At 40.2% G+C, this 16,845-nt stretch overlaps 1 protein-coding gene across 6 annotated transcripts in view; it reads left to right on the forward strand.

The window, feature by feature from the left end:
- FAM13C (family with sequence similarity 13 member C) overlaps positions 1-16,845 on the forward strand; it is a 118,703-nt gene that overhangs the window by 75,524 nt on the left and 26,334 nt on the right. For all 6 annotated transcript variants that reach the window (XM_036222550.1, XM_016127624.2, XM_016127625.2 and 3 more), the window contains one exon: positions 4,571-4,655. In XM_036222550.1, coding sequence (XP_036078443.1) covers positions 4,571-4,655 — 85 coding nt within the window. The remainder of the gene's footprint in view (positions 1-4,570; positions 4,656-16,845) is intronic.

The following is a 16,845-nucleotide window of genomic DNA, read 5'->3' on the forward strand; positions in this document are numbered from 1 at the left end:
TGAGCTGCCTCCCCACTAGACTAGAAGCCCCATGAATAAGGGGATGACATCAGTTTCCTACTCCAGAGCCCAGTGAGCTCTTTGTGTGTTGGAAGTTGCCAGAGCGTGGGAGAGGCATGTGAGGTATGAACTTTGTGTAGGAGCATGACCCCTGAATGTGTCGTACGAGCTGGCCAGGGGCCTTCTCAGGGGTGGTTCTTCGGGGCTCAGCCCTGATGGGACAGGCTGGATGACATCTGTCGCTCACTGCAAGGACATGTATGTGACAGCGGCACAGATCGCTCATAGGTAAAGCCCCCCGTCCTGGGATCCTTGGTCATCGGGAGAGATGCCCCTTTTTGAGCTCATCCCACAGAGGATGTCTAAGTCCACACCCTCTGTTCTGTGCTGAGAAGCAGCAGGCTGTCCTCAGGTCATGGGTCAATGTGGTGTGGGGGAGGGAGAGAGTTGGGTCGGCAGAGGTTCTTTCGTTCTGCCTTCTTGTCCTCAATTTGTAGCAGTTTAAATTTAAACTTCTATGTGGAGGTCTTGTCCCTGAGACCTTCATCTTCTTCTGTTCTATTTGACAATTTTGTCTTCCTAATTCCTTTAAGCTTACTCCTATCTAGTAATTTATTTGTATTGCATAAGTACTTTGTTCAGTTCCACAATTTATCTAGTAATTTATTTGTGTTACACGAAAACTTGGTTCAGTTCCACAAATACTATCTAAGCACTCACTCTGTGCACCCTCTTCAGGATATGTGCATGTTTGCTTTTCTCCCCTTTAAAGTTGGAAGGATATTTGGAAGTCATCTAGTCTCAAGTTTACTAAGCAGATGCAGAGAGTGAGGTCTGGGAGGCAAACTGATGAGCGAAGGCCTCAGAGTTGGTGTATACTTTTGTCTCCCACATGATCAGTAGCCTCTTCCCAGGAGCTTCTGAGGTTTGGAGATATTCATAGTAACCACAGTGTCCAATCCTTGAGGATTTGCCACTTGCTGGTGCTATACAAAGTGCTTTCCATGCCTACTCTCACTAAATTCTTAGAGCAGGTGCCAGTGTCACTGTTATTATTGCCTCTTCTTATGAATAAAAAATATTAAGGCTTAGAATAGCCAAGATGCTAACCCAAAGTCATAGTATATATATACATAGTATATAGTATATACATAGTATATAGCAGAGCTGACAGGCCCTCTGATTCTTTGTGTAGGCCATATTCTCTTCTGCTTGTAGAGTATACAAGAGCAAGTAGAGCTTATGAGAGGTGGCTGGTTCTATATCCTCCCTCTATATGAGGGAGAGACTGGCTCCCTTCTTTCCTCTCTCTCTCTTTCCCTCCCTCTCTCCCTCCCTCTCTCCCTCTCCCCCCCTTCTCTCATTCTTTCTCTCTCTCTCTCTCTCTCTCTCTCCCTCCCCCACCCCATCCTCTCTCTTTGTCTCTCTCATTTTATTTTTAAGTAGTGGTAAAATATATATATATAATATAAAATTTAACATTTTAATCATTGTTCAGTGGTAATAAGTAATTCACATTGTTGTGCAACCATCACCACCATCCATCTCTAGAACTTTATTTCATCTTTCCAATCTGGAACTCTGTATACATTAAACACTAACTCCCTTTCCTTCCTCCTCCTGACCCCACCAGCCCCTGACAACCACCAACTACTTTCCATCTCTCTAAAATTTACTACTTTAGATATTTGCCCTTTTGTGACTGGCTTATTTTACTTAGCATCGTGTCCTCATGGTCCATGCATGTTGTAGCATGTGTCAAAATTTCCTTCCTTTTTAAGGCTAAATAATATTCCATAGTATGTATATGCCACATTTTGTTTATCAGTTTATCTGCTGATGGACACTCGGGTTTCTTCCTCTTTGTATTAGTCTGCTAGCACAGTATTAGGGCTGCCACAGCAAAATAACATAGGCTGGGTGGTTTAAGCAGCAGACGTTTATTTTCTCACAGTTCTGGAGGCCGAAAGTCCAAAATCAAGGTGCTGTTAGGCTTAGCTGGCCTTTCCTAACCTGGCCTTTCCTCTGCGCATGTACATCTCTTCTATCTCTGTCTCTTCTTCTCTATGTCTCTCTCTGCCTGTCTGTCTCTCTTCTTATAAGGACATTGGTCGTATTGGATTCTTATGACCCATTTTATCTTAATTGCCTCTTTAAGGGTCCCGTCTCCAAAAACAGTCACATTGGGGGTTAGAGCTTCAACATATGAATTGGAGGGAGGCACAATTCGGTTTATAATATTTTTCTTGACTATTGTGAACAATGATGCTATAAATATGGGCGTGCAAATATCCGTTTGAGTCCCTGCTTTAATGCTTTTCGGGCATATACTCAGCAGAGGAATTGCCAGATCATGTGATAGTTCTAGCTTTTAATTTCTTGAGGAACCACCATGCTATTTTTTCTTGTAGCAGCTACACCATTTTACATTCTCATGGCATTGAGAATGGTAATTTTCTGAAGAGTTTTGCTCTTTTAAAGAAGTTATTCTGATTTCCAAGGCTCTCCATTAGGAAGCCTACCCAGAATTGTTCTTTTTGCCTCCAGGCGTTTAGTTAGTAAATCTTTCCAAAAAATTGGTGTCCTTGCTCCTTCTGTACCTTCTTTCAGCAACCTTGGGCTCTTGCTTCCAAACTCAGCTGCTGGGAAAGCATCCCAGATAGGAGGAGGAACCAGTAAAAAGTGGTCAGGTCTCAGGTAGATGTTTCACTGGCGCTGTGGGCATTCAGGCAACAGTCCCTGAGCACCAAGGATGTTTGTGTCAGATTTCGCCCCATTCTGAGCCCACTTACGCACCTGCCACTTTTAAAGTGGCCAAGGGACAATAGCTTTTAGATATTCCTCAGTAAGCAGCTGTGTAACACTGCTGTAGGTTTGCATTTAGTAACATCAGCCATATGAATGAGGGTATGTGTGTGGGAGCGGGTATTGTGAGAGGGAGCGGGTGGGGTGTGAGGAGATGTTGGGGGTAGGTGTGTATGTGAGGCAAGGTATGAGTATGTGGGGGTAGGCATAGATGTGTGTGTGTGAAATAGGGTATAAGAGTGAGAGTTGGGTGTGAGGGGGTGTGGTAGGTAGGGTGTGGGGATGTGTATGGTAAGGTGTTTGAATGTATGTGAGGAAAAGGGAATGGAAGGGATGAGTGTGAGAAGGATTGCGAATGTATATTGGGTGGAAGTAGGCGTATTTTGGAGTTAGTGTGTGTGTGGAATAGCGTATAAAAGTATGGGGGTTTGGCATGAGGGCGTGTAGGATGGGGTAAATGTATGTATAGGGTATGGAATAGGGATATGTGTGGGATAGAGTGTGAGGGTATGCACGAGATAGGGATAGGGTGTGTGTGGAGTAGGATGTGAGCGTGTGGCAGTTAGGTGTCAGGATTGTGGGGAGTAGAGTATGTGGAGAACAGGATATCTGGAGGGTAGGGTGTGAGTAGGTGTGAGTGAGAGAGAGGGAATGTATATGTGTGTGTGCGCGTGTGTGTGTGTTGGAGGGTCATAGTAGGGAAAGGACCAATGGCTTCACTCTGGGTGGCCACCCCTGCGAGGTGCCTGGTGGGTGGAGGAGCCGCTGAAGCCTGAAGACCTTTCCCACTGTGGGGGGAGTGGTGCCATCATCGACAGGGACGCAGGCATGACTCACTTTCACCTGGTCCAGGGAATTAATTTGCTGGGCATCTGCATCATGTGCGTCAGAATATGTGCGTCACTCTCTATGACTTTGTTTTTATTAAGAACCATGAGAGAAATTTAAAATGAGAAATGAAGGAGGTGGAGGGGAGGAAGCTTATGCTGGGAGCAATGAAAGATGAATTGCTTCTCCCTCAGTGGCTGGGTCACACTAAATGACCAAGGTCATCTCCCTCATTCCTTGTACCCTATTCTTAATAAATGGCAGCTGCCTTTTATTCCATGTGAGAGAAGTAACTTTAGAAGACACATACGTGTGTGCACTCACAGGTGCACGTGCACATGCATGCACACACTCATGCTCCACATACAGACGTAGAGAAGGCAGCCCCGAAGCACCTCCCAGTTGCCAGGCGGCCTCTGCAGCACTAACTCTTTGTGCACTGCGGTCTGCTGCAGTCTTTGCAGTGGAGAGATGCTGGCTTTTATGAATGGTAGCCTGGGAGGGGCCTAAAGTCATCCGCTCCTGATGTCAGCACAGTGAATAAAGCACTTGCAAAGTGTAAAGCCTCAAGCACTTGGGAAGCAGATACCTTTTCAGATTGGTTGTCTGGCTGCAGCGTCTCTTGCTGACGACATCACTAGTCCCATGTGTAACAGATAATCCATGTACATTAGGATTTAAATGAGGCAGAAACTGAAGCTGCATATGGGATAATGCATAGCTGATTCTGGCACAACCAGCTCTACCTGCAGCAGTTGGTGCTCTGACCCTCTTCCTGCCAGGTGCTGGGGAAAGGTGCTTGCAAGAGCCGCACATCTACTGTTGTGTGTTAGGCGTCTACTTAGCTAGTCCCATGTTCTGCTTTTGCTGGCAGAATTCCTTGCTGAAGCTCCAAGCCCTCGAAACTGATCTCTGCTCTGCATTTTTGACAAACCAGGAAGAAGCTGTTCAGGTGCATGGCGTCAAGGACCCAGCCCCAGCAACCATCCAGAGTGTCCCTGCCGAAGTGGCAGATGCTGCAGGTAAGAGGCTGGTTGGGGCAAGGTCCTCATTTGTACTCTCAAGATAGTTCAGCTTGCTACTTCATCCTAAATCTGGCCCCCTGTGAGAAATGGTGCCTGGTGCAACGTGAACGCTAAAGAGGCGCTTGAGTTATAGCCGAGGAGCTGAGAGGGGTCAGGAGGAGTTAAGATGTGCAATGACATATAGAGCCTTCTCTCAAGCTGGGGGCCAGGAGTCACGCTTACATAGATGGGTGTCAGGTGTAAAGCACCCATCACAACTCCTAGTCTTTTTTTCTATTTGGTCTCTTGTGACAAGTGGTGTATTTATGTTATATTACTAGGCTTAGTTAATCTGTGCTTGAAATTCATGAGTTTCAAGACAGGATATTTTTGAGGTACTGAGGAATGGGGAGTTTCAACATTGCTACTTCTTTTCCTCTGTTAATTGCTTGTAAGATGGTCCAAGGAAAGTGGAGGTGAGTGGTATATCATTCTGATCCTGTATTGTCTTGTTCTGTCTCACTTTTTTTTAGCATTAATTTCTGTATTGAAAATGCTCAAAATTGGGTTTTATTTGTCTGTTATTTTCTCTAGTTTTAATCCAGAGGATGATAGGTTGACTTTAAGCAGAAGGCAAATTAATGTTCCCAAGAAGACTTAGCTTAGACAGGAAAGAAACACTAATATACATGAGTAGAAATGAGAGCACAGCTTATCTTTTTTAACACAAATGGGTCTGAGGTTTGCAGACTGGTTCCTGGATAGATAATAGAAATAAGCTTTATCTCCAGGAATTGAAGGAAGAGGTTTACAGAGGTAATCTATTTCAGCACCATTAGTGATAGCACATTCAAACATTACTGTTTCAAACACCCATTTAGTCATTTCCAGTTTTTGGATGTTTATTAATAATAGTAGTTAGTAACTACTAATGGTAGCTACTGTTATTATCGAAGATTTTCTATGATCCAGGCACTTGTCTGAGAACTTTATATCTATTATATTAAATCCTTAAGCTAACCTGTGAAATAATACTATTTACAGTAAGGACACTGAAGCCTAGTGTAACCCTGCTAGTAAACAATAAGTTTTTTCCCCATGGATGCAGGTGGCCAGCAGCTGGCTGTCCTTGTTGCCTGGTGAGCTCCCCTGCTCTGTTTGCCATTGTGTTTAGATGAAATGCAAGTAAAATTGGGCATGAGCCAATGTCAGTCCAATTAGAGGTTTAAGTCAGATTACTAGACAATGCCCTTCTTCTTCCACCAACCTCAGCCAACAACATACAAAACACATGGAGAAGTCTCAAGCCAAACATTAATTAATTTTTGAGTTATCTGATGTTTGGTATACAATACAAGTATCCAGCAAAGAGTATTTAATAAACTATTCATTGAAAGTTAGATATGGATATATATGTATATGTTTAATAGTGAGCGTATGTGTCTTATCATGCATTTTCTCACTCTAGATGAACAGGATTTCAAACAGGCTTATTAACACTTCTTGTAACATGGGAAATGTACCAAGTTTATGTAGGCATTGCCCATACAAAGGAACTGTCAATATATTCCATATTAAGTGTTAAACAGCAGAAATGGACAGAAAGCTTCTTACAGAGGAGGCTTGTGTGTTGGATGGTGGATTTTCCAAAATGTAGGTGAATCTGAGATGTCCCAGAGCCCTTCCAACAGAGTCTATGAAAAAGGGTTTTTCATTGTGTTTGTGTGTGTGTGTGTGTGTGCGCGCGCGCGCACACACACGAGGCAACAATAGCTCTTGCAAGTTTTCAGTGATAAAACCCATCTCGATTTTTCATCTTTGTGGATATTATGAATGAGGAGTCTCCTTTAGCTAAAAGGACTGAACGGAAGCTAATATGGAAAAAGTGAAGAAGCTCCAGCCCCTATGTTCATTCAGCCTTGTAATACTCTGACACATTTTTCTCTAATTTTAAAATAAAACCCTTTGATACAATCTGGAAACTAGATGGTCTCGGGAATTTAAGGAGTCTCTTTGTTTGGCAGGGATATTGCCAAAATGAGAGGCATTCGGAAGAGACTTTCGCAATTAAATTATAGGGCATTTGGTCTTGTTGGCTTCCAAGGCACACTTATAAGAAGGCCATACATTTTCTAATCCATGTGTCACTCAGAAGAAATTTTGTTTTCATATTAGATCAGCAGTTCCAACGTTCAACAACATTTCTAGAGTCATCTTTGAACATCTGGAAACTTTAGTTTTTGTGCGTGTGTAACTCCCTGATGAGACTGTGATTGCATAATATTAGAACAGATGGCCTTAAGTCTATAAAAGATTGTAGTAACTTAAAACTTTCTCTTAAAGTCTCGCATCTACCTCTGAGCTTTTCATGTATATAAATACTCAATTAGTATTATTGATGTCAATAATTGGTATAATACTGACAAAATCCAATGGGTGATTTTTACAGGAATATCTTACTATAATATGCTACCAATTAACCATTAAAAGCAAACATTCACAAATAAAAATTGATGTCATTCAAATAGATTTCAGACTTACTTTAGACTTGAGGGAGTAACTTAAGTAAAGTTTAACTTTTGCAGTGAGCATTTGAAATGATGGTCTGAGCAAAGTATTGTAGCCTCTATGTCTAACACTTGGCTTTTCACTTGGGTTTATGGGTTACAGAGGTCAGTCCCACCCAATAAAATACCCAAAATGTTCCCGTGTTCTAGAAATCCAATTATAAACTGCACTTCCGGTAAGAACATGTTTCATGGCAGCCCTCAAGGTGCAGTATTCTAGATAGTGTTCCTGAATCTTCCTGTATATCATAATTACCAGGAAGTTTTCAAATGCGTGATTCTCAGTCCTCATCTCTAGACAGTCTAAAGTGGAAGTCCTGGAATCTATATTTTGTGAACATTTCTGAGTATTGGAAAACACTATTCAAGTGGACAGTGTTTTTGAATTGGGAAAGAGAAGGTTGGGTTCTCTCAGGTTTTCTTTGACTCTGCTTCACCTCAATTTCATCAACAGAGAGAGGCTCACAGATCACATGGACTTATAACTCAGGGTCTGTGACCTGTTAGCTCAGTTTACTTCCATCAGGAGGAGAAAGGTGCTCAAGTACCCAACTCTGAAGGCTAGAAATGTGTGGGATGGGGGCTTGGAAAAGTGATGGGGATAGTGACAGATTTGAGGGATTTAGAGGCTGTTAAAGAAAAATGATAGAGAGGCAACCAGTTGCAAGGCAGTTTTGGGACTACCTCTTAACCAACTGTCCTGGTTCGCCCAGGACTGTCCCAGGTTTTAACACCAAAAGTCCCACATGCTAGGAAATCCTCAGTCCCAGGCAATCTAGGACAGCTAGTAACTCTACCTGTAGGTTGCAAACTGTAAAATGTGAGATGGAAACCCACACTATATTTAGGCTCAAAATTCCTCTAACTGAATCAATAGCCTCTAACTGCTGAAGCAAATGTATCCTCCATGGCATCAGTAAGCATCTTTTCTGGTGTTGTCGAATGGAAGATGGAATGAAGATTGTCTTTTCAACTGCTTGTCATTTTTAAAGTATGTGCAAGGACTGTTTGATGTTCCACATGACTAAGCATAGTAACCCCTGTTCTGTCTGACCACGATTAATGACATGGAGTTTGTAGCAAAAGCTGTCATTGGAGACAACCGAAAGCTTATTATTAGAAATAATTATTCCACAGAAGTACCTAATTAATTCTTTTACTCTAAAATATTGATTTTCGAATTGAACTTTCCATTTGGGCAAGAGCCTTGTTGCTAATGTCAATTATTAGAGAACACTAACATTATATATCTATTTACAATCTATATTTATTCCTGGAAGAATTCTGCATGGTTGTACATTTCTTCCAAATGTTGAAGTTGAGGAGTTGAAAGGACTTCCTCTTTCACATTTTAAGATACTGTCCACTTGACCACAAGTTCCCAATAACTTTGAAGCTCTTATTGGACTTAACAGATGTCTGGACTTCCTATCCTAAAATGCAAAACTAAAATACAGAGATGAGGCCTGAAAATTTCTGTGTTAGAAAGGCTTCCCTCGTGATTCTTCAGTATAGGAAGATCCGGGAACACTTTCTATAACATAGTGCTCCTCCAGGGATGCCATGAAATGTGTTCTTGCTGCACGTGCAGTTTACAATTGGATTTCTGGAACAGGGGAGCTCTCAGGTATCCCGCTAGGTGAGGCTGATCATCCACACAACTTGATGTTTCATTTTATCTGGCAGCAGCCCCACCCAGACAGTCATTGAAAGTCAGTAAGAAGGGTTCTCCATTACTTCAACCTCGGAAGTACACAGAATTCCAAATACCTTTTAGAAACTTTATTGATTAGGGTCTATGTGTTATGTGTGTTATTTCTAGAGCCTCTGAATCTTTTTATATTTTTGGTATGTATCACCAGTTGCTTTAACTAAAAAATAGCTACCCCTGTGGAAGGTAATGCTTTCATCTTTTTGTCCTAAATTGGTTCCTTTAAATTGCAAAAAAATCAACCAGGGTTGAGTTTTTGTTTGTTTGTTTTAATACCTTGGGGATAGTTGGAAATATCTGGAGATATTTTTGGTTATAGCTGGAGGGTGAATACTACTGGCATCAAGATGATAGAGGCCAGGGATGCTGCCAAACATCCTATAATGCACAGGACTTTCCCCTCCTCTCCCCACTGCCCCAACAAAGAATTTTCTTGTCTAAAATAGTTTATCATGTCAACAGTTTAGAAATACTCTTTTAAAAGCTTTTTAAATGAATAACACCAGCATTAATTAACAACGACCTCTTCATTTGTGGCAGGCATTTTTACATGGATTTACTTATTTTATCTTCAACAGTCCTATGAGGTAGGTGCCATCATTATCCCCAGATGAAAGATGAGGAAATAAATTTGGAGAGTTAATGTAACTTGCCGAAGATCCCACAGCATCTGAGTCACGGAGGTTGAGAGGAAAGGGGAGGAGTTAGTTGGAATCCATAGTCTAAATGCTTTACACTGTTCTATTTGCCATCCAGTCTGTGTTAAATCCTCGTAGTTCTAATGTTCTAGAATTTGAAATTAACCCCATAGCCAACATTTATACTGTCTACATAACTAATGTTTTGAAAATCATTTTTTCTTCATGCATCCCTGACTTTGTTTTGTCAGACTGAAAAAAAACCCATTTGTAGTTGTTTACCCTGTTATAGCCCTTCTGTTCCCATTGTCATTTCAGCTACTCTGCTCTAAACCATCTCTAGGACCCTGCACCTTTCTTGAGGTGCACTTATCTGACCTGAGTAGTATATTCCAGATGGAGTCGAATAGTAGAATCTTATTTGTAAATATGGGCTTAGGTATTATACTTTTGCAAAATGATACCATTGGGAGAAATAGGGCAAAGTGTACAAGGGATCTCTCTATTATTTCTTAAAACTACATGTGAAACTACAATGATCTCCATACAAAATGAATTAATGCCTAAAAAAATAGGGGCATCGGGGTGTTTTATAAAATAATTGCAAAATAATTATGCTTATTGGGTTCCAACCTCTTCCTAGAGAAGCATACTGTTTTTTGGACTTTTTATCATTTCAGCGTATTCCATAAGAGCTTTAAAAATCCCATTTTCTATCAAACTAATAGTTTAGTCTTTCTTATTTAAGTGTATGTGGAGTAGTTTTCCCCAGCTGCATTGTCTCCTGGTCCACAATGAAGCTTGCCTGCCACTGTTGAGCTTCTTCATGGTTTGTGAGCATTTTCTGTGGTTGCTTAGCATTTTATCTTTGAAAAATATCAGTATCATCTGCAAACTCAGATTCCTGACTCAGCTTCCTCTTTTTAGGCATTTTTGAAATGTAAAATAAGATTAATCCAGGATCCATTTGCAAGGATTAATGCTGACATGCCCAAAATGAAGACACTAATTCGACCCTGTTCTTTGCTGCGTATTCTTAAGTGGATTTTGTATCCATTGCAAAACACATATCCCAATCATCATTTGGTTTTGCTTTCAAATAACTTTTGATATGGAAAACATGCCATAGGCTTCTTGAAGCACAAGTAAATTATATTCATTGGCTCTGCCTTTTTCAGAAACATAGTTCTTTGCAGAATTTGATATGCTAATAGGGTGATCTTGGCCAGAATGGTGTCTACTTGTTAGGACTGTTGTGAGAATGATGTAGCTAAATGCATGTGAGGCTCTTAGCACATCCCCCATGACAAATGCTCAATAAATGTCAGCTATCATTATTTTACAAGCTTGGCACTTTTGCCATATTCAGAGCTTATATTGCCTTTCCTCCAGTTAATACTACTTACATCTGTCTTTAAATATCACTCTATCACAATTTCTAACTCCTTTCAAGGTGTGGGTATGCCATTAATATGGTTCATTCCCTAGGTCTCCTCTAGAGGCTTGCATATCATTGACTTTATACTAAATGCTTTAAGCAAAATGTATTTATAACAGCAATAATCTATAGGGGTGATGACTGAATAATTACCTTCTATTACAATTTAAACTACATTTGTTACCATAAAATCTATCCTGCACTAAAACTGTGACATAATGTGGCTGGAAAATATCTTTACTGTTAGTAATATTTTTCTTATGCTTTTATAACCATCTTCATAGTCTCTGAAAGAAGAAGTTTCACATTAACCCTTTGTTTTCCAAAGAAAGTACTTTTTAGATGATTTGAAAATTCCCAGATGACAATGCCATTCTCTGAGGCCATTTTCATAACTGCCTTGTTGGAAGGAGAAAAAAAATAGTCCTACAGCTGAAACTTCCAAGTGATGATTTAAAAAACTTTTAAAATTCAGTTTTTAAGGCAGGCCAAGGACTATGGTGACATGTATCACTCCCCCCCCCTTTTTTTTCTTCACTTTACAGCTCTTTACAAATGAGGTTTCTGAGTTTGACGAGGCTCACCTGGCCAAGGATGTAACAATGGCGAGCAGGTGGCATCTCAGACCAAGCCTGGGGCTCTGACTCAGGTGCTGAGGCTTTTAACGAGTAGGCTTATAGTCATGTTATTTTTTTTTAATTAATAGATTTTATTTTTCAGAATAGTTTTAAGTTCACTGGAAATTGAGCAGAGTGTTCTCTTATACCTATTTTCCTGTGCACATAGTTTCCCATGTATCAGTCATTTTTAACTTTTCTTCCTGGTCATTTGTTCTTCCATGCTTATGAAGAAGAGTACAGTGTGGAAGTGACCAGATGGCATGCCTAGATGTTTGGAGTCAGACTGCTCTGGAAACCCCCTCATGTTCATAGTAGACAGCTTCTCCTGTCTCTTTCAGTTCCCTGAGAATCATATTTTTCTGTGGCTCTAGGTAGCACTGGGAGTCCTATCTCTGACTCAGTTTTTCTATCTGATGTGGTCCCTGCAGCCTGCATTGGAGTTTGGAATTTCCTTCAGTAGTCTTTCTATTTGCTTCTGTACACTTAATTTTTGTCTTGCTTTGCAAAATACATCTGCTCATAAGTGAAAACTGTTTTTTGAAAATGGCTCTTGCTATCTTAATAGCAGATTTTTATCAGCAATGCCACTGATGTGATCGATGGTGCAGGATTCAACTAGAAGACCTGAGGAATCATTTAGGCTGAAAAATGATCTGCATCACAGTACTTAGCTTTCTCTATATACCAAGAGGGCACTTCTGAATCTTGGACACTATCATGGGTGAAGCTTGCTCTGTCCCTGGCCCCATAGCTCAGGCAGAGCTCTGTATTCTGAGAATTTGGCTCTACTTTTGTGACACAATGAGGGGAAAAAATGTTTTCAAAGATAAGACACTGTTCATTGGCCATTTCCTTTGGTTTTTCTCAACTGCCCTTTGACAGTGTGCATAGAGGCAAAGGAATAAGTCTCGAATAATCAGAAAAGTTAAAAGATTCATCTAGTCACTTGGTAGATTTGTCTAAATCATTGTTTCTTTTTTCCTCTTCCAACCGGGCATTTGGTTTGGTCCTGTATAGAAACCGCCTCTAAAAACAAGACTTATCCCTGCCTCAGATGTTCTACTACAAAACAGTACAAAGAATGGATTCCTTTCCTACCCCAGTATAAAAGATCTGGGGACCTCGCACCTGCCCTCAGTGTGGTCATGTCATTGCAGCCCACAGCACAGTTCTGATTTAGGGTAGAAGTCACTACCATCTGAAGATCTGTCTTCCACTGGCAAGAAGTTCACTTCCATTGCACGTTTCCTCAGAATAAACTCTGCCTTTGTCACCCTGCCTCTCCTTTCTTCTCACCCACCCTATTGTTTTTCTTCTTTTTCGTCCTCCACAGCTTTCTGGCTGTTTCTCTTCCTCACCCACTACCTTGCCGCTTTGTCTTTCTCTGTTTACATTGGATCTAGGGGTTTTTACTGCTTCTTTTCTTTTCCTTTGCTTAGCTAGTTATGGTGTGAAATTAAGGCCTATTTAAGATATTTATTAACCTAGATACATAGATTTTTTGAGTATCATTTTAATACTAAAAATTTCAGTGAGTTCAAACTGTTTACACCTCCCCAAATGATATTGTAAACAATATGCTACTCAAATGATGATATGATTTTTCTTTGTTTAGACCTATTTATTCCTTATTCTTACCACTGAGACAGTGAAAATACTAAAAAACAAACAAACAAAAACTTTAAAATGTCTCGTGAAAGTGTGTATAAGTTATTACTGAATTTTAAAAATAATGAGTTATAGTATACCTGGAAGATGTATTTATGTACTTCTGCTATTTAAATGTTATGTTTACTTGGTAAAAAAAAAAAATTGTTGTATATGTTAGGTATAATAGCAGTGACTCAAAAACAAAATATTCCCAAATTGCCCTCCTATAATTCTCGAGGAAACAGATGTGATGGGATTAAATTTATCTTCAGAACTACTCCAAAACCTAAAACCTAGGTCTGTGTTTACCAATGGAAATTTAAATAGGAGAATGTGACCAAAAATGCAGAGGCAAGGAATAAGTTTAGATCTGAGCTAAGCTTCTCAGTCCATGGACTTTTCTGGTTTTCAGGTAGGATTTTGGAATTTCTCGTTGCTTAGCTAACCCAGTGCCCTAATTTATTGGTCGTTTATTTTAATTGAAATCACGGAGTACATTGGCCATTCAAAATGAAAATGAGGCTCATTGCCCCCACCTTGCTCCAGAAGTGGGGTTTGGGGAAGTATGTGCTGACATCAAACCCAGTTAGACTCTGTCTCCTGAACTCCATACCTGCACATATCCAGGCCCTACTGGGTACCTCCACCTGGATAACCAAAAGTGCTTCTTAACTTAAAGCTTCTAGAACCGAACTCATTTTTCCCTTTCCCAGCTGGCTCCTCTTCTCAATTCCCTGACTAGATAAAAGATACCACCATTAAATACAAAACAACAACAACTAACATTTATTGATTGATTATTATGCACACCCCAGTCACCCCAGGTACTGTCCTAAGCACTTGAGTTTCCTTATCTTCTTTAAAATCCTCTCGACAATTTACAAGGAAGATTCTGTTGTCATTCTTACCTAAAACAGGACTTGGCATACAGTAGGTGGTCAATAAACCTTTGTTGAATGAATGGATTCCCATTATGCAGATGGGGAAATTCATATTGAAAAAGACTGAATAAAATGTCCCAGGTCACACATACGATAAAACAGGGATTTGAATCTAGGTGTTTCTGAGTCTATAGCCCATGCCTTTATCCATGATGGCAAACTGCCTCTTGGTATCTACAGGGCACCTGTCATAAAGCCCTGCTTTCACAGTGGCAAATTTCCCACCCCTCTAGCTCCCTGATGTTTTTGGTGGGCATCCACAGAAGCTGGCACCCAGAAGCCTGCTTAGAATGCCAACCTCCCCCCACTTAATAACTAGGTCAGCCTCACCAACCCGAATCCCTCTTCATCTGTCCCATCTGTCCTCATTCCTAACCTGTCCATCCTAACTTTGGAGATAGCACTTCTCCTCTCTTAGTGGCCTGTGAGCAAGCAAGCCCATCTGTTTTCCCAGGTTTAGTTATTGAAATGACTTCGGGCTTATCTGGGTTCTCTCTCTTGTGACCTCATAGCTACCCCCTTAATGCCTTCAAGTGCTCAAATTCTACATATCCCAAACAGAAGCCATTGTGTATCCATTAGATGTTTTGGGGTTTCTTATTTTTGTTTTGGCAGCTCTCTTTGTTTGAGGCTGGTTGAGGACTCTAATGCTTAAGCCATGTTACAATCATGGACATGCTTTTGGCTCGTTTAGCTTTTAAAACCAACCAAGGCTAATGTTTGGCATTTTGGGATGTACCTAAATGCCACCTATGAGCTCACCATGATGAGCAAACCCAAGAGTGCAAATTAACAAATCCACAAGACTGGCTAATTTAATACTCAAATCTCAGCAGTCCATCTCAAGTGGCTACAGATAGAGGTTTACTTAAATTTTGAAAGACTTTAAAAATTCACATTAGAAAGAGATATTTTTAAATCTTACTGACTCATTTAACAGCTGTAATACAGCATCTGCTTCTGCCTGGGGTTGCAGCCAAATCAGAAGTGGTCTCTTGGCCTTCAGGCACTAATGACAATTATCTTCTCTATGTCCCCTACTGCTCAGTGAGTGAGCCACTAGAAACACTCTTCAACTCCCAGGGTCAGGGATGTGGAGTCTTCTATCACGAGCACTGTTCACAAGGCATCAACACAGTCACACCCCCTTCCCTATGGAATTTGAAGTGGAGGTCATATCACTGCCAGCCTCATATGGTTGTCATGAAGATTAAATACATGCAAAAATTCTTACAACTCCGAGGACATAGTGAATCACTCCATAAATGTTACATATGACTATTATTTTTATTTATAAATAACTGGTAAGGACAATGTGTTCACGGGCATGTTAGGTCTCATTTCAAATATTAACCCCATTGGAACTCCTACTATAGCTTCAATAAGAGAAAGTAATATTCAGCTTTTTTATTTTGATGATATTAATTATTAAAATGATTGTTTTTATGGTACTTTTTTTAGTAATTTCTATGACTTCTTCATGTTTCACCAAACACATATGCTATACAAAGGATACCTGGGTGAATAGTGTTATTTTTAATAGCAATTTATTTTAATGTGTATTAGTAAAAAAAATGTATCTAGCACATTAAATTCATGATTTCTTAGCCATCATGGCCTAGGATGAAGCTGAAATTTTTAAAAGCTGTAGGTTGAAATCTATCTAAAATACATAGTAAATGTATAACTTTATATATATATGTATGTATATATATAATATGTACTTCTTAACTATATATACATATATAGTAAATAAAATTTTATGTAGATATGGCGAAAATTTATAGATGATAGTTTTATATCATTCTCACTTAGTCTTATGAGGCAGTACTATTATTATCCCCATTTTACAGATGTAAAAACTGAGTTTCAAAAAGGCCATAATTTCTGAAGTCTCTTAACAAGTGGTGTACCTGGGCTTCAAACTCACAGACCCTGGGGTTGTTTCTCATTTCTTAGCAAAGCTTATTTTCTTTTTTAAGTCTTTATGTAATTTTTAATTGTTTTTTCTTTCTTAAAAAATTAAGATATCTGATACAGAAATTTGAGAACATACAAAGAAAGAAAAACAAAATTTTTTTCTTTTTATTGTGGTAAGAACACTTAAATGAGACCTACGACCTACTTTTTTGACAGCTTTTAAAATGTACAGTGCAGTATTGTTAGCTATAGACATAATGTACAGCAAATCTCTTTTCACTTTTCAATCATGGCCCTGTGAGATGGGCCAAACAAGAACATTGATGGGGTCGGTGAACCGGCTGGAGCCCCACAAGCGAGTACAGGCACGCCCAGGCTCCTGGCTCCCAGACCCTTTCTAAACCACACTGCATCACACGACATGCCTTGGCAAGCTGTTCTTTCCTTTGGAAGAAGGAGTAATGTGCCCCCAGAGAACCATCAGAAGCCACCCGAGTTTAATACTGCCATAAGCTTCTCCCTGTAAGTGGTGGCCTGGGCGATGTTCCCGGGATGGCAGCAGTGGCGGCTGGCTCTGAATCTATGCTGGCCTCTTCTGAACGAGGAACTCAACATATACACGCCCCAGCTGATTTAATTAAGCCCTTCTCAACTCAAGTGGTGAGTTTGGACAGAGAACTAAGGTGCCACAAAATTACGAGTTTTTGAGTCTTTGTTGGTTTT

This window comes from Rousettus aegyptiacus, unplaced genomic scaffold (genome assembly GCF_014176215.1).
Source record: "Rousettus aegyptiacus isolate mRouAeg1 unplaced genomic scaffold, mRouAeg1.p scaffold_m13_p_6, whole genome shotgun sequence".
In the NCBI taxonomy this organism is placed as follows: Eukaryota; Metazoa; Chordata; class Mammalia; order Chiroptera; family Pteropodidae; genus Rousettus; species Rousettus aegyptiacus.